The 23,331-nt window shown below is 37.6% G+C and overlaps 1 protein-coding gene across 1 annotated transcript in view; it reads left to right on the top strand.

Annotated features, from left to right (window-relative positions):
- LOC122513423 (zinc finger protein 423 homolog) overlaps positions 1–22,734 on the top strand; it is a 47,994-nt gene extending 25,260 nt beyond the window's left edge. The window contains exons 6-11 of the mRNA XM_043629770.1: positions 13,853–14,091; positions 15,502–15,644; positions 18,479–20,213; positions 20,292–21,377; positions 21,453–21,677; positions 21,810–22,734. Of these exons, the coding sequence (XP_043485705.1) occupies positions 13,853–14,091; positions 15,502–15,644; positions 18,479–20,213; positions 20,292–21,377; positions 21,453–21,677; positions 21,810–22,256 (3,875 nt within the window). The 3' untranslated portion in view covers positions 22,257–22,734. The remainder of the gene's footprint in view (positions 1–13,852; positions 14,092–15,501; positions 15,645–18,478; positions 20,214–20,291; positions 21,378–21,452; positions 21,678–21,809) is intronic.
- Positions 22,735–23,331: the final 597 nt, after the last annotated feature.

Genomic DNA, 23,331 nt, shown 5'->3' with positions numbered 1-23,331 from the left:
TACGAGCTCCGCAATACTCCGTCTTTCTCTGCACTGCGGTAATCATAATTACACCTGCGGGTGTCTTCTTATCGCACTCTCTTCGCTCGATCCCGTGGTCCATGCTTTTCCTATCCTCCGAGAATCCTCAGTTCTCTTCTCTTCTCTTCTCTTCTTCTTCGCGTTCTCAGACGAGATAGATAGAGACGTCCTTGAAAGAAATGTACCAACGAGAAACGTTCGCCACGGAAATTGGTTTTTCCTACGACTAGAATGAGTTATTCTTTTGGGAATCGAAAAGTTTATTTGCCTTTTGTTTTAGTATCTAAAATTTCGAACGAAAAGTTCGATCCACGTGATTGGAAAAATTAGACTTAATTTATCAACACATCACACGAGTAAAAATTATTAAACTCTCTCTCTCTCTTTCTACTCTCTACTCTCTTGCTCGAAGAGACATAGGAATAATCGTCGTAAATTCCATTCTCTTGATCGATAATCGATCGATAGATCAATCAGGAATATCATCCAGTGCACGTGGAAACCAATTAAGATTCTTGGAGAAGCGATAATTTCGTTTGCGGCAAGGTAATAATGTGAGACCGGAGAATGGTCAGGGCAAAGGGTCTAACACAGAGAGAGGGAGAGAGAGAGAGAGAGAGAGATCGATTCGCAGGTAGGAGAGAAGCCACAGGAGCTTTCGCTGGGTGGTTAGCCAGAGAGGTGGTTAGCGAAGCGATGTCGTGCTGCCCCGGATGCTTCCTAGTCGTCGAGAATCGCTCCTGGCGACCGCGTAGTAGGGGTATAATGCATTGAATTAGACGCAAATGCACCCTGGGCACCAATTGGACGCTCTTTCAGTGCTACCCATTCCATCTCTCCCCAGAGAGAGAGAGAGAGAGAGAGAACACCGTTTGTTCTTACTGGATACACCTCTATCCTCTATCTCTTTCTATAAACTCAAGATACTCTTTGGCTCGGACATCGGCCTTCCTTTTCTGCAATATTATGCTAAAATACTCGTAAACAAAACCGGACGCACAGCCCATAATCGCAAATTACTTGTTAGCATTTAGATATGAAACGTACTAAGATTTCTATCGAAAATCGATCCAATTATTTATCATTGATTCATTTCATTTAATACGAGAGTACTTATTAGTCAAGCTGATGAACCTATTTGAAATAGATTACATTTCGTAAAGTTATTTTAATGATTCCTTTTTTTTTTTTTTTGAATATGAACTCGTAGGAATTTTGTCGGGAGAAGAAAACTGCTCGTGAATTGGTCGTAATTATCCAAGAAGAAACTAGAGAAAGAGATAGTAAAACGATTAGACGATAGGCCGAGAGGGTGAGATCGATGAATCCGGCGGATGTTCTAAAGTTTCCAGGAAGGGTACAACCGATCGTTTGGTTTCGCTCCATTTCGTACGTTTAGTGACGCATTTCGAAGAACGCGTATCGGATGTCCCACGAGCGGTAACTCACAATGGACTGTGCGAAGACAAAAATCAGAACCGCCCTTTCTTCGTGCCCCTCTCGAGGCCACCCCTTTTGCTCGATGATTCCATTCCGCATGTTCGAGGAAGGAAAAAGAGAGGGAGCGAGAGAGAGAGAGAGAAAAGGAGCCGGTTCACGATTTAATATAATATAGAATGGATATCCTGTCCGTGGAGAACCGATGGAGCCTACTGTGTCTCCTTTATATAGCAGGCATTAGGTGGTACACGTAACCCGATATAACAGGGGTATAAAACAAAGTATGAACCCAAGGCACACCGTGATCGGTACCAGAATCGTAAGGGCACATCTTTGTCCTTTCTCGAAACCTTCGAGGTATATTCTCCGAGGATCGGCTTCGAAAACGTGGATGAGATTTCAATTACTTTTATCGAGATTATCTTGAAAAAACAAATATATTTATATATATCAGTTCTTTTTTTTTTGTAAATAAATTTTACTTTTTGCACCAAAACATTGATAAGAATATTTTCCATCTTTTTTATCTTTATTTTCTCGAGATATAAATTTAAGAAGTTCGATACGATTATCGTGAGAGAGAATCGACTGGAGCGGTTATATTTGAATCGGCATCTCGTACTTTGGACCCTAGTGTCCTACGGGGGCGGTTTATTGTGGGACGCCCTTTGTACGAGCTTCTATAATCCGTGACAAGATGATTGGGGTATCTGGTTACGTTCTTACAGGTGAATACGATTCGTGGGTTAAACGTCGAAAAAACATCTAGATTATGTTGTTTTCTTTTTGCTGCAATTAGGTACCGCTTTTTTTTATATTATTATTAAAGAACAGATCAAATTCATCCCCATTCTAAGAGTTCTGTCATTCAAAATTTCCGATGAATAGAATTGGACACGAGAGAGAGAGACGCATCATTCGGATTGATTACAACCATTTAATTTCTACTTTGATATGAATTTCTCGTTCATATTTAACACACGTTAAAAAATAAAAAAAGGAAAAAAATTGCTAATAATGAGTGAAAAGTTGATGAACGCGAGAAAGAAGAAGATATTGAAGTATTCGAAGTAAGCTCCAAAAGCATGGCTAAAAAAATGAGGAGACTTCCTCGAAAGAAAGTTTAAACATTTACAAGTAATTCGGTACTCGCCCTAGAGCCAGCCAGCCAGCCAGCCAGCCAGCCGACTTTAGTGCTGGTTGGCGTTGGGTATCGTCGAGGAAGAAGAAGAAGAAGAAGAAGGGTCGAGGACGAGCAGCCTCTTGCGATGAATTACACCGTATCCCACGAGAGAAAGGAGAAGAGAGAAGAGGGTCCGTGCAAAAGCACCTAACCTCCCCCCATCTCTTACTCCATCCCCGCGTTAATTCCAACTCCAGACGCGTACCGTATTCACCGTTATCTTCGAGTCGAGCTTAATCTCCTCGCCATCGAGTTTCGGCTATCATACAAATCTCTCGACATTCTTTTACCACCACCTATCCTCATTTTTTAATCCTAGCGTCAAATATTTCAATCCAACGAATATTACATTTGGCGATACGCCTACCACCAATTTAACTTACTCTTCGTTCTAAATCGAAAAAGATGAATGAAAACTCGATAAAACTAACAATTTGCAATGCTAGCTAGCTACCGCGAAAACCATCGAACCCTTCGATCGCATTCTTTATCTTCTCTTCTTCTTCTTTAGCCCGTTTGCGCCCAGTATCGAGCATAGGCTTCCCTTAACGCATGTTAAGGGTTATTTTGGCCATACGAGTTGGCGAGTATAAAATTATAGGATATTAGAAAAGGAGAATTTGTGGGTTTGAAAGGAGAGTCAGGGATAGGACAATGGTTTGACCCGTATGGTCTTGGGAGATAAACCAAGGCTCGCGTAGGCAGGGGCGCGTCCCTGAAGTAGATCTGTCAACTATCGGGTTCATAGTTGAGTATCTACCCGCTACCTATTCTTTATCTATTTTATCTAAAAAGAAAAGGAACAAAAAAATACTCGTAAGCATAAGTCATCCAAAGAAAATATCTACGGAGAGAGATATCTCTCGATCGTACGAGTTTAACCGAAGACGAATGTACCTTGAAAGGAGGTCGCATCAAGAGAGAGATATCCGGATGTCCTCTTGAGAATCGACGAAACGCCATGCTTCGTCGCGAGAAGAGAAGGGAGGGTGCAGAAACGGCAGGACCCCTACAACCCCTTGGGGCCTCGGCACCGAGTAAGATTGGCTCCGAGGCTTCGTTCCTACGAGACCAAGACTCAATTAAACTTTAAGATGATATGCGCTCCCTACCCCTCTCTCTCTCTTCACACCCGTTCAACTATCCTCCTCTCGTTTTGTCCTTGTTCTCCTATACGAAACTACGCAAGAGGACGCGATTGGACCTTTTTTTTAAATCTTACTTTTTGTTCATTTCATTTCGATTTGATAAAATAAATCATATGTGTTCGCGAATGCGATAGACAGATTTATTAAAACAATGATTTTCTTGATATCTATGATACTGCAATTCATCGCGAAGAAGGGAAAATCGGACATCTCGGCAAAAGCAAAGAAACAAGTTTTCTTCCCACAGTCCGTCGTCCTTACCGGTCAGAATTCTCTTCTTATATCTTTTGTCTTGTCACTTCTCTCTCGTTCTATCTTTTATTTTATACGATTCGTTTTGCTCCTACGAACAACGTGATACTTCAAATCTTAACACTTCACGGATAGAACAGTTTTCATGGACGTTCGCATTGATACGAGTATTAAATCCAATTTTTTGTTATCGATTAACACATATTATTATTTGACACAGTTATGATATAATAATTTATATTTCAATATATATATATATATATAAAAATTGTGAAATAATTAATTCTAAAAAGCAAATATAGAAAATTAAATCATACTCGAATCGCATCGAAAGATCTTTACAAATTAATGAACCATGACTAAAAGGAAGTAGATTTTTCAAATAAATGTTTCCACAGTGTGGTTCCGCGTGACAATGACACGACAGTTAACATGATACCACAAGCAGCGGGAGTTCGATGCGATCCTACGAGGAGAACCTTCTCTCTCTTATTCATTTTCTTCTACGTTATCACCAAGTTGAACTATCCAGTCTCCCGTTGAGTCCAACGAGAGATTCTCGATTCGTTGCTGTTGTACTTTTTTTTCAATCTTTTGTTAAGATAAAAAAATAAACTCGAATGTTCTAGTCTCATCGAAGATGAAATTAATATGAAAAATCTATTACGATTTCTCAAACAACTCCGATATATAATGATTTTCTATGAAAATGACAAAAGTTAAGCAACATTATATTCTCAATTTACATTTATCAAGAAGCGTAGCTTCGAATTTTGATTTTGTTTTTTCTTGCTTGCTTCTTTCGTGTAGTTTTACCAGCTGTATTTGTACACGCGTGACATCTTAATCTTGTCGAAAAAAGACCAAGAAGAATCTTTTTCTGTCTCCCTTCGCTCTCCATATTGTACAGCCTATGGGCGAGCCAGAAAGCAAAGGGGTCCTTAATCTTAGCACCATTCGCCAGGCAGATTGTAATCTGAGATTTAGGAACGAGCTGTACGTTGGGCACCCACGAAGAATCTCTCTTTATTTCCCTGTTTTTTTTTTTTCTTTTTGGTAACTCGTTCGCATTATTCAATCCAACGAGTATTATTTTCATTCCAAATTTATTCCGAAAAATGAATACTTTTATATTTTTTTTTTCATCGCCATATAAAAGAATTATTATTTATAAAGGATTACGCGGAGAATGTGAATAATATTTGTTCTAAAAATATATATATATATATAAGATATTATAATCGTTTAATCGTTTCGTCCAAGTTGGTGGCACGCTCGATAGAGTTTCGGTTCTCGAGTGAAAGCTCCGGTGAGAAGCAACAAGTTGTAGGTAAAGGTATTCTCTTACTGTGCTTGCGACATTTAAGTCGATATACCTAGTTGACTCGTTAACCTCCGTACCTCACCGCAATTCTCTTTGGTACCTACGTTTCTCCTACGTCTAACGTAATCAAAGCAAAACTTGCCAACGCGAGTTAGACGAAAATTCATTTTATTCATTTACAAAAATAAACAAACGTTTCTCGATAACTCGTTGACGATGCGTTAATCGTTCGATTATTGAGTCGAATCGTTAGAAAAATGGACGTGACTCGAACGTTTTGCTTCGTCGAACACAGGTGATCCTATTAACAGGTGTGAGGTCGTATGCGGGAGAAGACAACATTGATTCTCCTCAGGTACCTTCTTACCTGCTATTAACTGACCTTTTTTCCATTCAAGATGCTCGTGCACCGAGACGAGCAAGTACTCGATTTCAAGAGACAGGTGATACTATGTTTCGATATACTTCGATGATCATTGAGTCAACCGTGAACTAAAGGCACGTGCCATAATCGTCTCATCTTGTAGCAAATCATCCAAGAAAATCAATGTAAAGCCTAAGCATAAACAATTGAAAATTAATCAAAAGACTCGTTCGAAAATCAACATGGTGCGTGTGTGTGTGTGTTTCTAAATGTATGATAAATCTTATTTACAACTTTGTAATTATATTAAGCTCCGAATAGGTTTAATTATTCATAATTATACTTGAAATGATATTGCGAGTGCAATCGCATACGATAAGGTGATTGTTTTATCCTACGAGAGAAAGAGAAGGGAGAAAAGTGAAGAATATAAAAAAAATAAACGCTCGAGTGACCCTTAATAACGATACAGCTGAATACTCGTAGTGGTTTCGGCGAATCCTCTCGACGATCCTGGCGGTCGTCTTTGATATCAAGCCCTCCAACGAATTAAGGTTCACCTGTCTGACCTCTTCGTGGTCGAAACACTAACGCTATTTTTTCTTATTCCTGTCCGACAAAAAATCTCTAGCGTAAAAGTCTCGTAAGTTAGAACGATACAGGAGCGTATCGGGACACGTGGGGGGTGCTCGTTGTTATTGCATTGGAGTCTGAACAAAAATAAATCAGTTCTTTGGTATCTTTCGAGGATAGTCAAACGTCTTTCGAAATTGGATTTTTACAAGCTAGATAGGTGCGATGAAAAATGTTCTTACGCGTGACGAATTATTTCTAAGGAAAAATATTTTCATGTTAAAATTACAATTAAATTAATTATTAAATGTGAACTGAAGATAATCTAAATGTATTAGATTTAAAATAATAAATTGTGTTGTATGGATACAATCGAATTACATTCATTTTTCGTTAATCGGTCTCTTAAAAAGTAATTCGAGTAATATCAAGAAAGTCAGACGAAGATTTAAAGACAACCGAAATGGGATTTCAGATGGTTTAAGTAAAATGGTGGTCAGTCTGAAGGGTGCAAGGTCTAAGAGGGTAGTCACTTCCTGTTAGAACATTTCCTGCTTTCGTGGAAATTTACTCTTCACCGGACCGGAAGTTTACTTCGAGCAGAACGCCACTATTCAGGTTTAAATTTACCGCCCAATATATTCTCGCGAACACGCGAAAGGATCTTGAACTCTCTTTCTCTCTCTCTCTCTCCCTCCCTCTTTTGTTTCATTGTCTCTTATCTTCAACGTTATTGTTTCGAAGATCATGCGAATGGTCATTGCTGTAACAGTAGTAATAAGTTAACGATGAGACAGAACTTTGGGACAATTTACCAAGAAGTTACACTTCCGGTTAAAACATTTATTCAGATCTTCGGAGTTCCTCAGAAATCATTTCGTATGACAAGTAGATCTAGTCAAAACATAGATATCTTCGAAATAAAAATAGAGATAAGATATTAGTCTTCGAGTAATTTAGTTTGTACTTCGAACATTTCATTTAGAATTGTTAATCGATGAAACTACGCTGCAATTGCACTATTCAAATGATTATTTTGCGATAAGGAAGAAATAATAATGCGAATGAAAAAAATTGATGAATAATCATTGGCAATCACTTTCGATTTTCTTCCGAGTCTTTTCTTATTAATAATTTAAACTCTAACAAGCTGAGACCGAAATGTGATAAGAAAAACGTTCAAATAATCGACGTTTACTCAGCAATCTCTTTTATGGTATTAGAGAAAGATTATTTTTGAGGTGTTAAGCTGATCGTGAAAGTATCGGAGACATTCGTTCTAAACTTTCTTTCGTTCTCCTTCTCGTGAGAACGTTTCAATCTAATAAATTCAAGAAGAAAATCACATCGACGTTGTTCTCACAGCCTTGCGAAGATATTGAAATGATTCTATGGTTTCCGTGTGATTTGTTGACCGCAAAACGTGAAACCGGACTATGGTGTGCTTATATATAAACGAGAATGGGAGTCTACAGGGTTTTTTTTTTAACCAAGGATCCCATTTCTATCTTTTTTTTTTTGGAGCCATTTCTTAGTTATAAATAAAAATAGGATCGACGAATCATTGCTATTATAATAATTTGAAAATGTTAATTGTACGTATATACGTACGTATGCACTTGTAATTAATTTTAAAGAAAGAGGAGAGAAAATAAAAAAATGAAATAGGCACGTGTGAACGCAGCTTAAAGATTAAGTTTGCGGGCGGTTCGATCTATGAATGGAAATCGCGCGTGGCGCTTCAACGGAGTGCGTGCGTACGTTTTACGAGTCGGCCGATTCATGTGGTGGGGATAGTAGCGTGTAGAACAGCGTGGGTGACTGCACACCGTCGTGTGCATTAGTAAAGAACAGTACGGGAGCAACGTAGGCGGAGTCGATTGAGTGAGGAAACTTTGGAGACTCGCACATGCGCTCTATTAAGGTACCTCCCACAACGAATCGACTTAACGCGTGCTCAACCACCTTTCTTGCATCCCTTTTTCAAATTATTTTTTCTTCTTTTTATTATATAATGTTAATATTTTTCTATCATAACGATATATCATTTCTTATACTTGAATATTATGCCAATTATATTAATATTCGAACTAATAATAAATTCAATTTAATTGCCAACGTGTTAATTTATAAATATTGAATTTAACCGCAATATAAAAATTAAATGAACTATAGATTATAACTGTTACGAGTAAATAATATAAAACATAGGATTGTACATTTTTTACATTAAGTTTTTCTGAATTTATACTTTTACATCGATCAGGATAAATTTGTAAGAAAAAAAATTATAACAAATCGAAAGTCACGCAATCATAAAGATGCATCTGATGGGAGTCATCTCTCAGAACAGCTCTCTGTAAAATCGACATCTCTCGTTTTTGTCCGGATGGTTTCGCTTCGATGCGATTGCTGCTTGAGATCGATCAAACTCGTTTGCATGATCCGCTCCACTTCGAATATCGATCGGATCTCGATATTGGCTACACGAATTACACGAATCATTTAATCGTTTTTCTCTCTCTCTCTCTCTCACACACACACACATACACACATATACGCAAATATTTCTATTGGAAAAGAAAAAAGTATACAAGTAATTAGCGCCCATGTTTCCAACATAGTCAAAATATTAGTAAAAAAGCGAGATTGAATAGTAGTAAAAAAGAAAAAAAGAAGACCACCTAAAGTCACGATCGCAATAAGATAAATAATCACGATGGGTGGGCCGAACGTGAACAGCAGCGTCTTGGCACGGGTTAGAGTGACATACCTATGGGGGTTACCTACTATACCCTATAGGGAGTCATACGGCAAATTCAAACTTTTCTGTTGTGCTTTCATAAGGTGGTACAGAACTCCAACCGTGTGTGAGAATCCATTCCACGCGATTTCACAGGAATGACAGGGGGTCCACTTAGGATTTTTGCCTTACTCTCAAACACATTATACTCGCGAGACAAATTCCGTCTCCTGAACGCTAAAGGTGCTCGTTGAAATTCCCGCTGTTAAACTCTCAAAACGGGCGAGAGGGGGGGAAGGAGAATGTGTGAAAAATCTATTTCGAGTTTTATATTATTCTTGATAGCAGCAAAATAACCGGATAACTTGGACCCAAGTTGATAATCGTACTATATTTTTTGATATAATCCTAAGAAATCGTATTTGCTATCGGCAAGGGGTCATCGCTAACGGTATTCCGTTGTGGTTCAACGCTTCCATAGAAAAAAAAAAAAGGACGTTCGATTCCTTTGTCAAATTAGTTTCGGTTATCGAGAAAGGATACCAGCGTGCAAAAGTACGTCAAACTCGCGGTACGATTGAGCGGTTCCATTTGCAGGATTCGGAGTAAAAAGTATGAAACTTGTATTACGAATTTTCGACTATCATAATATATAAATTCGTATTTATTTATTCCTAATAACGTATCAGGTGTTTGTAGAATGTAACATTTTGCTTATACTCTACAATCATTCCAGAATATAATTAATATAAAAATTAAAAATGATTATTTTTTTTAGACACATCTAATTGTATGTAGAAAGTAGATATAGGTATTAATCGTTGAAACCTTTCATCAAAGGTTAAATAGGTGGCAATGGTAGAGTGAGAAAGAGAGAAGCAACCCAGAAGGTGGGTGTACTCGTTAGTATGTGAGAGCCCGCCTCCCGTCCAATACGATTGCCGGTTTCCCAGGGGACTCCCTGACGTCTCTCAGGAGGCTTTTCAGCTCCCTTCTCCTTCTCTCTCTCTCTTTCTCTCTCTCTCTCTCTCTCATACTTGCCGTGTCGCTCGCATCGCCGCCTCGCGCGATAATAGTCACCGTTCTTCTTCGTGGCACGCGTTAGTGATACTCGTCAGTGTAGCATACACCAGTCACACCGAGAAGATCGTCTTCAAAGTTTTCCATAGATCCTTCCGATTGATCGATATTTATATATCTTCGAAATATCGAACATTTCGAAACTTTTCAAGAAAGACAAACATTTTCGTTAGATCATTTACATTACATTACATATATATGTATATGTATATATATATATATATATGATTCATAAATATCAAGTGTACATTTGATTGATTATATTGAAAGATCATTTGAGAATGATTAGAAGAGAGAGAGATCGTTATATATCCGAACGAATTTACTTGAATGGGATCATACATCTTGACCTTTCATCATAATATGATTTCGATCTATTATGATTTAGATAAGTAAAAGTACTAATTTCTATTGGTAGCTGTTTAATATCTACACACATGATAATATTTATCTAGAGAAATCAAAGGATTTGGATTTGTAAAAACGAATTTACCAAGTGGCCGACGGGATCGATAAACGATTTGTTCATCGTTAAAGGATCAAGTAAACGATTGTTCTTTTTCTTTCCATCTCCACGTATTTAAAAATGGAGAATAATTTAACGTTATTAGATTTTCTAAATTGTGCGAAATTGACGAAGGATTTGCAAAACTTTGAGTGATCTTTATGCGAGGTGTTACTTAAGAAAAAAATCAAACTGATTAGACGAACTTTAAGTACAAACACAGATATATATATATATTTATATATTTGTTTGTTTTTCCTTGACTTTTATTATCATTGGATAAGAAAGATCTATCTATCTAAACGCAGGCGTCCGTTAACGCGTCTCCTTTGTGTAATACGATCTCGCGATGTGGAAGTTTCGAATTTCCACGTGCTTCGGAAGCTCATCTTCAAAGTGACTTCTCAATCTTCGAGAGCTAGATCATATTTTTTCCTTTTCCTTTTCCTCTCGAAGAGGTTACCACCGGGTGGTAAACCTATGTGAAATTGTGAGCCGCGATAAACGAATTTGAAATACTCAAGATGCTGTTCAAGGGCAATAGTTCGAGATTGGAATTACTTATCGGGAAGATTCAGGCGCATAAGGAACCTTCGCAGGAAGAGCCTCATAAAAACAAAGGTTTGACACTATTAATAATAATATGATTATAATATTTTATATAAATTATATTTTAAGTTTTATAAGTAATATTTTTCGTTATATAAATTTCACATGAAAAAAAAAAAAGAACGATTCTATTTAGTCTTGAAAATTTGTATTTTCCGCTAGGATGCATTCAACGTCTTATCGAACTCCGATCGGTCTCACTTTCACTTCCGACTTTCGTAGAATAAAAAAAAAAGTACTCGTTCTAATCGATGACATTGCAAGAAACGATGTGCATAATCTAGAAGAAAAAGCACGATGATTATTTACCGTTCCGATAGATTCGAGTACGAGTATAGGGAAAAATCGTGAACGTTAATGAAAGTTAGGCGTAACGATCATCGTAAAGTTACTCGTTCAATCTGTTGCGCATGCGTTAATAGATTCGCATAAGTCACAATTAATTAAATTCGCATCAAGCATAAACTCGATTGAGGCACCTATAAATAGCTCTCGTCGTTGGTAGCCACACGAGCAAACGGTCATTAAACGTACTATAATTCGTCGTTCCTACTCTGTGTCAGTGGCCATTCGACGAGAATCATTGACAATGAACTTTTAATAGCTTTCGGAGGGAGAAAGAAACCTTTAGAAATAAATTCCTACTAATAAACAATAGGATTTCACGATAGATTCTTTTAAGAAAGAATTTGTGAAAAAAAGTTTGATATATATATAGCATTGGGAAGTTATTGTAATATACGGGACACTGGTTGTTGCGTTATAGAAAATCTGAGCAAAGTCAGTTCGTAGCTTGATTCGCGTACATAAGTCACAATTAACGAAGGCGTTAAGTCGTGGCCCTATTAATAAGAGTCGTCGAAATGTCTTATAAATAGCAGAGACACGAGGTGACAGCACAATATACCTATAGCATATACGTATACTCGGAGACATAAGAGATGATAAGGAAGAAAGAGATAGAAAATCTCAAGTACATGGAACATACAACGTAATACGGCTGGCATCGGCAGATCGGCAGAAAAGAGCTGCCAGTGTTAAGTGCGCCTATTTTCGCGTCGATGACACATCAACGCTGATTGGATAGAATCGCTCGCTAAATAAAACCTCTCGAAAGTATTGAGGAAGAAGAAGAAGAAGAAGAAAAAGAAGAAGAAGATTGAAAGATCCTAACGGTGTGCATCCCTCACCACCCTTTTCGCCCACTCCCCTCGCCACCCTCCTCGCCACCTTCTTCTTTTCTCTCTCATATCCTTCTTCGTGTTCTTCCTTTGATCATTGCTCTATCTGATCTTGTGGAACGAGAAATCGCCACCTGGGTGCGCGTACCTCGCGTTCCTTCAGCTCGGTTTATATTTATTTCCAGATACGTTCCCGATGTCTTTGTGCGTGAGTCAGGCACGAGATGCCAATTGGGCGAGTGCCTTGGACCAACGAGCGAGTCGCCTATTCGTTGCACAATCCGCGATATCTCGAGGCATCGGGATCGATCGATAAACTTTAGTAAATTCGAAACCTTTGGAATCCTTGAATTTTCAATTGACTATGAGAGAAACGCGTTAAACGATTCTGGTATCAACTGGATCAACTTGCCGAGAAAATGATCTCTCATGGTTAAGCAGCTGAGAATCGAATTAGCAAGTATTAAACAAAGTGGCGCCTAAGAGAAGAAGAAGAAGAAGAAGAAGAAGCGAAAAGTAGGATAGATTAATAGCGTGGGTGGGCGGATGAGAGCTATTTGGTCTGGATCCTCTCTTCCCTTTTCTTCTCCACCGTTTGGGTGGCATTACATGCACTAGCAGCTCGTGCCTCGACACGATGGGCACTGGATTCCGCAAAATCTCTTAAATCGACTCGTGGGTGTCCCGACAAATGAGGAAACGGCCAACTAGCCGAGTCATTTCCATCGTTTACGAAGCGTCCTCGCGTACACGTTGCATGAATCGTCCTCATACGGTGGGAGTCTCTCATTGACGATAATTATAAGCGATCCAAGTCCAAGATGGCTTCGTTGCAACAAATTTCTCCTACGCGAAATCTAGGATCCTAGTACAGAGTTGTCTAGTTAAAGCTAGCGAGAGAGAGGGGGGGAGGATAGAATATAATGTTATGTACACCGAGAGACCAACCGAACAAGATCATCCTAGGGAAAAAAATAAAATAAATTCAAACCACGTATTAGATAGACAGATAGATATATACAGTAGCTAAATCCGACAAACGCTAAGGTATAGCAAAAGTGTCCTTTCTTTTTGACTCGCATGAACCGCAGGATCTTAGAGGATGGGTCTTTCTTAGCAAGGCTTGGGTTAATGGTACAAGTTTCACCGCGAGCTCGTTACGAAAACAATATAAAGGGACGTATAACGGCAAGGTAAAGCAACTCGAATATATACGCTTTGAGTTCGTAAGGTCGTTCATGAAACTGGTCTGTCTTACGACACTCGTAAACCTGTTTTGAAAAAAAAAAAATAAAAAAGAGAATAGGAATCGGTTGTTGAAAGTTATCGCGAAATTTGTCGTCGGTGGACGCGTTCGAACGAATGAAAAATCGACGACGACATTTCTGTTCTTATTTTAATGAAAATCCATCCTTGTCGATGTTTACAGAGGCTTTGGGTACCGGAAGTTCCTCTTGGCACAGCGAAGATGGCGGACCAAGTTCTCGAAGAGGAAGAGAAACGCCATCCTCTTGCGCTACGCCAACTTCTGCCAGTTTTCCGTCGGAGCCCGAAATCGATGGGGAAGTTGGAATTGGTACCGACGGTAACAATCCAACTGCACCTTATCCTTGCCAATTCTGTGATAGGACTTTTCCACGATTGAGTTACCTCAAGAAACATGAACAAGTAAGTTAAACAAAAGTTTTCCAATCGAATCGAAAAAAAAAGAAAATGGACAGAGGGGACGGACACACGTGTCGTCCGCTTTGTTAAACTCTTCTATTTTGCATGGCGAAGACATTAGTTCGTTCTTCCGCGTCCGAGTAGAAGGTCATCTTTGGGTCAAAATCTGTATCGTGTCTCATAACAGGTTGTACCGGTCAAGTTCTTCTTCTTCCTCCTGGTTCCTCGTCGTCCAGGTGTGGTATTTTTCTTCTCTCTTTCTCTCTCTTTTATTCTAGAGTCCTTACAAAAAATGATACAACATATACGACGCATGAAATGAACACTGACGAGAGAGTACCACGGAAGATTTTCTGAAAAGTCGATTACATCGAGCCTAACGTCCAATCGGGTATCCGGAATCCTTCCGAATGACGACAAAAAGGAACATTTATAAAGTTTATAAAAAGAGAAATAAAAATAAAAAGAAAAAAAAAGAACGTGCGCTGGTCCAAAGTCGTGTCACCCAAGCAGATCGGTATGACCGATATGATCCCACACGGGTTTACTTTTCTCCTTTTCGTTGTTGCTTTCTCCCTTGGACAAAAAAGAGACAGAGATCATCAAGTGTCTGTCTCTCTCTCTCTCTCTGTCTCTCTCTTTCTTCCTGACTGGTCTGTTGAAGAAGAAGGCAGAAGGTAAGCTCGGCACGTAGAGGACAACCGCTCGACTTTCGAGCAAGAGATCGTCGTCGGCTCCTTTGAAGAGACAATCTCTCGACGAAGGGTGAAACGATAGCAAGTAGAGAGAGAAAGAGAGAGAGAGAGAGAGAGAGACCTCCTTCGATGGCGAGGACGAACCAAGCTGATTTTACGCCCAAGGAAAAAAGATCTCTTTCCGGATCGAGGATAGAAAAAAAAAGCGATCCATTGGCAAAATCGATTTTATACAGATCTTAACAATATGCTTTTTTATTTTTTTTATTTTTTTATTATTTCTATAGCATAAAGGCTTTTGTCGATAGGATTTTTACCGAGTTACGTCGTGAATACTATTGAACAAAAAAAAAAAAAAGAAACAGGGAAGATTTTCTTTATTCCCTTTCATAGAGATCCATAGATCTTTCTCGATTTTGAAAAAACAAACAAACAAAAAAGAAAGAAAGAGAGAAGAAATAATTTGTCTATAACGGATTTTCTCTTTCCTCCTCCTCCTCCTCGAAGATGAAACTAATCCAATTTTCGTTGAATAATAGAATACGATTGAAAATCGTTATGTAAGATAAGGAAGAATCATTTGAAGGAATATTATTGGTGTTATTTCGATGTAACCAAAAGAGGAAAGACGATAATACGGGTTGGTTTTAAGTGTAATGAGATATAAACGCGAGGACTCCGTGGTCGTTACAGTTCGCTATGACTTTTCTAATTGCAGAGCCACGGTGACCAAATGCCGTACAGATGCAGTTGGTGTGAGAGATTGTTCAAGCATAAGCGGAGCAGGGATCGTCATGTGAAGCTGCACACAGGGGATAGAAGATATCGGTGTTCTCATTGCGAGGCCGCATTTTCTAGGAGGTATGTAATACGAACCAATGAAATCTATGCGAATCGTTGCAATTTTTGTTCTCCTATCATTGCAATTTTATCATTTGACGTTGACTCCTCGCTGGATTGTTTGTTTCGTTTCTTTTAGAATTCCTATTATACCCAAAAAGAAAAAAAAACAGAGAAGCGCACGATTGATTCCGTTGTATAATTTTATGTTAATTATCTTGAAAAAATTTGAAGGTAAAAGTTTAACGGTTAAGTTAGAAGAAATGTAGATGCGAGGCCCCGAGTTTGCCCCAAGTGATAGCAGGGGGGACCGATCCAACGGGCGACAAATGAATAATGATCGTAGGAGTTAGGTTGGAGGGAGGTAGGACGGGTGGTATTAGTCAAGCTTACTCTCTTACATACTCTTTCTCTTTTCTATTTCCGTCTCTCTCTCTCTCTCTCTTTCTTTCTTTCTTTCTACACATGCAGCCTTATTCTCAGCTCGAATGCAGCATTGAGTCGTCTTCTCTCTCGTATTGAAATGCTAAGCTGACCGCGCGAGCAAACGAATAAGAAAGATAAAGAGAGAAGAAACCTTATGTCTCTTCTTCTTCTTCTTCTTCTTCTTCTTCTGTATGCTTACAAGTACTAGTGCGTGCGACGAGACACGCGAGACGATCCAATCTCTCTTTCTCTCTTCACAGGAGAGAGGACAGGTAGGCGCATAGGTGTTGCAGGACAACAGGTAGAACATTAGTCAAGTGCCTCGTTGCTGGCCGTCCTCTTTTACAACGACTCTTAAGTCGCTCTCGAGACTCTTCCCTTTCTTTTTTCCTAATAATTTTCATTTAGTTGAAAACATTTGTACAAGGAATAGTTTCAATCGTCTAACCGTTTTCTAAATCTCATTTTTCTCATTTAAGATCGACTAGAGTTGAACGTTTATTAAATATAATCCGCTCTTCAAATATCTCCAATTTATTTATAAAGTTTCGAGAAATCGATAAAATTATAACGCAGAGTTAACGAATAAGATGACACGCGCGCGCGTAAATGTAATCGGTTGAAAATCGTTTGGCAAAATTGGACGTATTCGCTTGGATCGATTTATCGTAAAAGGGTTGTAACAACGACTTGCTATAAGCTGTCAGTTGTTATTACGATCGGAGTCGCAAGATCTTTAGACCACGTCTCTATTCGTCCTCCCACCTTTAGCGGACAGCTTGGGTGAGCCAACAAAAGGGTGAAAATCCCCGTGGTTCTCACGTGAAACTAACTCCATGGGGGATCTTAAAATACGAACGATATTTCCTCTCCCTCCTCCACTTTGAAGATCGTATTGATCTCTCTTACAACGTTCTTAAAATTATTTATACAAAAATAAAAATTTATACAAAAATAAAATTATTTATACAAAAAAAAAAAAAAGAAACTGTCTCGAATCGGGTATGACCTTTTTGTCAGTTAGGAATGCGGCTATACCAAAGAGAGGTTTTTTTAACTACTGCGTAGTTCTCAGGCCTCGGTGTAAAGTAATGATCACGATTTTAACCCTGTGATCGAGGGTACCGTTCTTCGGTTTTTCTTCGACTACTCTTTTACGCGAGTAGAGAGAAAAAAAAATGATAATCTACAGATCATTCCGATGGCGTATAGATCAAAAACGTAAATACAGATGTACAGATTTATAGATTACAAATGGAATATCTTTCTCCGTCGTTGCATTATATTACCTTAATACAAACATTTTTAATCTAATAATTATCTTTGGAATATGCGAGAGAAAGAAAATCACCTCGTATCGTTTATTCCTTTCGTTTCTTTTTTATATTTTTGTTTATTTTTCGTCTTCTCCCAGAATGGGAAATGATACATTCGATAATAGGACAGCAATGAGTAGCTCCAGCGATAATCCAAGGAGATGAATTATTCAGACATAAAGTGCAAGAGTAAATTTGCCGTCTGTCTTCGTTCCGAAGAGAATCGAAACACTGACCGGTTGGACCAACGGGTGACCTCACCTTATACGAATTTAGTTTTCCAGCTCTTCTCCAGGATGATAAATTATTCATACCGGTGGTGGTTTATTCTCTCGAAAATTTCTGACCTGTCACCTCTTTTAGCAGCTACGAAAAAACCTGTGAAAATATGATATAGGTACACATACGTACCTCTAACTGTATCTTGATACTTTCGTATGTCGAGATTCGCTAGTTTTATTAGCTAGTCAAAATATATTTTTTTAAGCTCGTCCTAATGTCTATCAATTAACGGAAAGCTAATATTCCTTCTCTTTTTCCAAAAGACTTTTTTTTTCATTTGGAGTTAATTGTTTTGAGATAGAGAGAGAGAGAGAGAGAGAGAGACTGCAGAATGAAAAAGGAAAACAAAGTAGAAGATTAATACTTGCTCGTAGGTGGACGCTTTAGAATAGAATTTCCATAGTATATCGTTGATTTACTATTTCAAGGATATTTTGGATCGAGCACAGGATACACTCGTTGATAAGTCTTGACGTCGATTAATTCGATCCTAGTGACTTGGTACGTTTAACAGGAAATTCGATTTCCTGAATAATATTCCTTTCTCTATAGTAACGGATATAATAACGACAATTATACGATACTTCAAGAGAGAGAGAGTGACGGTAAATTGATAGAGAAGATTTTAGATGATAAAAATTATTTTCTCTAATTAAAGAAAATCCTCATGAGAACATTTTGACCTACATTTTAATATTCCACATCCGATCGATCTCGTATTTATAAAAATAAACTGTTATATAAATTGTAATATATTTGTTTGTTTTATGTTAGTTTTTCTTTTTTTCTTTAAAATACAAATTTAATTCGATTTGATTACATTTGTCGCAGCGATCATTTGAAAATCCACATGAAGACTCACGACACACAAAAGCCATACCAGTGTACAGCGTGTTCGAGAGGATACAATACAGCAGCCGCATTGACTTCTCACATGCAATCGCATAAAAAACATCACCAAGGAACGAGTCACAATAGCAACAAGCTTCAAGATTCGGATTATGGCAGAAGAAGCGTTTCTTCTCACAGTACTTCTTCTCCGCCGGTACCGAGTTCGCCCTCGCCTTCCTTAAACTTAAGTTTAAATCCGAAAAATACGTTGAAGACACCACTAGGAACTTCTTGTAGCGCCTCGACAACGCCGATATTAAGTTCCCCATTGAAATTGGCTTGTATGTATTGCACAAGAGATTCCTTTAGTTGTATGCAACAATTACAAATGCACGTGCACACGATGCACCAAGCGATTCTAAGCGGAGAAAATCTTGTGGTAGCACCATCCCCAAATAGGACGACTGATTCGGCTGTCGATTGTTCTCGTGATAAAACATTGGATCGAACCGATAATATTTCCAAGGATCAAGACAAAAAGTATGACGAAAGATCGTTGGAAAAGGATTATAAAAATACTTTTACTTGTTGCCAATGTACCATGAAATTTTCGAGTTTAGCTACGTTAAGAGATCATTTGATTTCTATACATAGAACCGATGCTTTTGGTACTTCATTGATAATGTGTCCTCTTTGTGGTATACCGTGTAGCTCTGCAGCAGCCTACGCTGAACATTACGTTCTTCAACATTGTGAGAATCGTCGAATAGCTCCGCAAAATCCTCAAGAATATATGGATCCAAAATTGAATGGAGTTTACGATACGAAAAGTATGATATTGCAAAAGAATAGAGAACAACCTTCGATAGAACCAGCAGATCTTACCAGCAAACACGTTAAATCGTCTGAGAGCAGTTACACGTCTAGTACACTCCTTTGTGGTCAATGTGGTGCAGCTTTGAAGGATTTTGAATCTTTCCGAGAACACGTTGCTAGACACTTGCAAGCTGATCAACGAAACGAAATAGCGAGATACCTCTGTCCAAAATGTGATACGAGTTTTCAAGATAGAGAAGATATGTTGGCACATTTAACGAAGCATTATTTGGGTCAAATTAGTAAGGAATACGCTTGCTCTGCTTGCAAGAAACTCTATCCGCATCCAGATTTACTTCAAAGGCATCTTTTAGATAGTCATGCCAATCATCTTTACAGGTGTGCACTTTGCAGAGATACCTTTGATTCTAGGGTAGCGATTCAAGTCCATTTTGCTGTTAAGCATAGTCAAGAATGTAGAATATACAGATGTAATGCTTGTACAATACCAAATAATGAAAATTCACCTGGAAGTGCACCCGGTGAAGGTCGAAGTTTCTTCAGAAGCGAAAGCGAGATGGCTAATCATGTTAGAAACGTTCATGCGCCACCAGCCGTGGTGAACAATAGTCCAGTTGTCACGAGTCCAGCTTCTACGCCAGGAATGACAGTCAATTCTGGACCGAGATGTGTCTTTTGCGGAATCTACTGTAGCTCCGAACTCGAATTACAGCTTCATTTGGCAAGCCATTCGACTAGTCTTTATAGATGTCCTATTTGCAGAGAAGGCTTTGCCGTTGAATTCTTATTGGACAGGCATATTACTCAAGTACATCATACTGGCGAACATCAATTAAATGTTCGAAATAATTCACGAGAAAATGGACGGCTTCATCGTCAGGCTAGATCTCAAGAAGAAGTGAGTGGACTTTTGTCAAATAAAAGATATCTTTTTTTATTTATCACATATATGCATCTCATTTATTATCTATTGCAGGTCAAATCGCAAAAGAGAGGACGTTCGCCAGCGTCGAGTAACAATAACTCTTTAAATCAACGTGACAATAACAACAAAAGGCCAAACTTCGGTGTATCGGGAGGACAACAATGTGAGCTATGCGAGCGTGGTGAATTCGCAAACGAAGCTGAACTGCAAGCTCACAAAAAGTTAGCTCACGCATCTTCTAAAGTTCCAAGCAAAAGTTCTTTATCAAGTCTGAGCATGACTTGTGCTTATTGCGGGGAAGTCTGTCGATCAAGAAACGAACTGGAATCTCATATGAGAATGCAACATACTTCGACCGAGCCTGGTGGTCGACACAAGTGTAATATCTGTGACGAAGTCTGTCCCTCGGGCGCTAGTTTAGCTGAACACAAGCTTCAGAAACATTGTAAGATTCAATTAAGCGATACTTGTGTCGTTTGTCGTGGAAATTTATCAAACGAAGCTTTATTCCTTGAACATGTACAAAGACACAGCTTAGAAAATGTAGATCCTCAACAAAGGCTGGACAATTCTTTGCCTCATCTTCCAGCACCATGCGTTGTTTGTAGACAAACTCTTATCAGTGACTTGGAATGTCGTCTTCATGCTCGTCATCATCTTAGAATATTCACTAGTTCGCCAAATACGAGTTCCAGTCCAAGTCCCAAACAAAAACTACTCAATCCAAGTTGTTGCCTTTGCCTACGAGAATTCTCTACCGAAGATTTTGTCACCCTTCCTCCCAATCACATCAGTGGAGGACAATCTCTTAAAGTCTGTAAATCTTGCTATGTGAGGTATTCCCAAGGTCTACCAATTCTGAGTTCACCTTATGAACATGTTCGTAATGCCAAGTGCGAACGTTCTTGGATCCCTAACAAGGATCTGCAATGGAATGGTTCCAAAGATAGGTGGGATTCTGATCGTAGTTTTAAAACTGAAAATCGTTCGATTAATGATCCGAATGGCGATACCAAAAGGTGTGAAGAGTGCGGGGTAAAATTTGAAAATTCTGAAGAGGCAAAAAAGCACAAAATTACTTTACATAATAAAACACACGATAATGAATCCAATACGTACACGTGCATACAATGCCAGGTAATTACATTGATGCACAGAATACATTTCTATTAGAATTAGTGAAATTATATTACTTTCGTATTATATTTTTAGATGTCATTTCCAAGTGAAACTATGATACAGCAACACGTAACTAAAGAACATTTAGAAGTATCTGGAAAAGGAACTGTTGATACTTTGAGATGTCATTTGTGTCTGTTCGAAGCAAATAGTCCTCTCCAACTGCAAAGCCACTTGATAGAGCATACGTTTGCTGGATGTGCTGCTCTCAATTGTTATATCTGTCAAGCTCTTTTCACCGTGCCTATTGCCCTGCAGGTATATACGTATATTAATAAAACTTTTTAATCAGTAAACCTAATAATTATTATAAACTAAAGAAAACTACTTGATGTGTTTTGCTCTATGATTTAATAATAAGAGTATTATTTAACTATTTTTTATTTACAGAATCATATGTTGCAAGAACATGGTTTGAATGCACGGCCTTACGATTGTTCTAAATGTACCTCAAAGTTCTTTTTCAAAGCTGAATTAGATCATCACATAATGACGTTCCATCGTATCGAGGAAAATTCTACAATACCTGAAACAGTGAAAGAGATGACAGGAGAAACGAAAAATCCAATTAATAATGAGGATCGTAAATTCGATGAAAATATTACGATAAAAGAAGAATTATTACAAGAAACTGAGGAAGAGGAGGAGGAAGAAGCAGCGGAAGAAGAAGAAGAAGAAGGAGATGAAGAAGAAGAAGAAGACGACGACGAAGAAGAAGTTAACGTGGATGGACAATTTGAACAAGAGAAGATGGCTAAAGAGGAATTAGCTCAAAAAAAAACAATTTTGAAAACGGAAGTCAATAAACAAATAGAATCTGAAAAAGTAGAAACGTGATTCTTTAAATTAAAAGATATAATTTGTTAAAAACGAATAATGATTATAGCAAGACAAGGTTTTGTTATATCTCGTTTCTACTTTTTTTTTTTATTGCGAATACGTGTCCATTATTATCATTTTGCTATACCTTATAATGAATAGGTAACATTCCTTTTTTTCGATAATATTTCTCATGTATTTGAGACAATCTATTTACAAGAAATATACTGTTGCTAAAAGATTGTAACGTTTGCATAACTTTAAATATCTTGTTATTATTAAGATAATCATATATATACTGTGTGAGTATCTTCTGAGAAAGTTCTTCTCATCTAAGTCGTTACGTTTAATATTAATGTTTTGTTACTTGTAATACAAGGCTTACATAAATTTTACGTTAGATTTGGGAATATGTAATTATCACGTTAAGTTTAAAAATGCTCGTGTTAACGATTGTAACACTAATTGATTGTTATTATCAATGCTTTATTAAAATGATTATGTTGTTGTTGCTTTCATTCTAATTTACATACAAATACTAATTGTATTAACATAAAATACTATTATTAATCTATACAACAGCACACAAATCAGTTGTAATATAAAATACATCTCATGTTTCTCTGCTAAAATCGAAAATTCTATAGTAGAGAAAGATTATGTCATAACGATAACATAATCTGTATATAGGCATATAATATTATTAGAAAAAATATTTAAAAAACTCTTTCAATTATTAATTATTAAGAAAATGCAATAACCTGTCCAATAAACTTAAAAAATACAATAAGATAGATCAATTGCGAAAATAAATTATTGTTTTCAATCTTATCTATCACAATAAATATTAATTCAACCACTTGTTATCATTTCGTTTAATTAATATCTTTAAAAAATCTATTATATTATTATTATTTTTACACTTTTTGTATTTTATTCATATTATCAGTGATACAGTATTCGATATTCTCTTAACTTGTATAAATAATTAGAAATAAATAATTAATTATAGAACATTATCCAAAGATGGTAAGGAAGGAAACTAGTTATCGATCAAATATTCCATAGAATAAAAAAGTAGGAATAAAAATGT

Source organism: Polistes fuscatus, unplaced genomic scaffold, assembly GCF_010416935.1.
Source record: "Polistes fuscatus isolate 324 unplaced genomic scaffold, CU_Pfus_HIC Scaffold1, whole genome shotgun sequence".
Taxonomy (NCBI): domain Eukaryota; kingdom Metazoa; phylum Arthropoda; class Insecta; order Hymenoptera; family Vespidae; genus Polistes; species Polistes fuscatus.
Note: the sequence above shows the minus strand (reverse complement) of the source record. Positions and strands in the feature narration are given on the sequence as shown.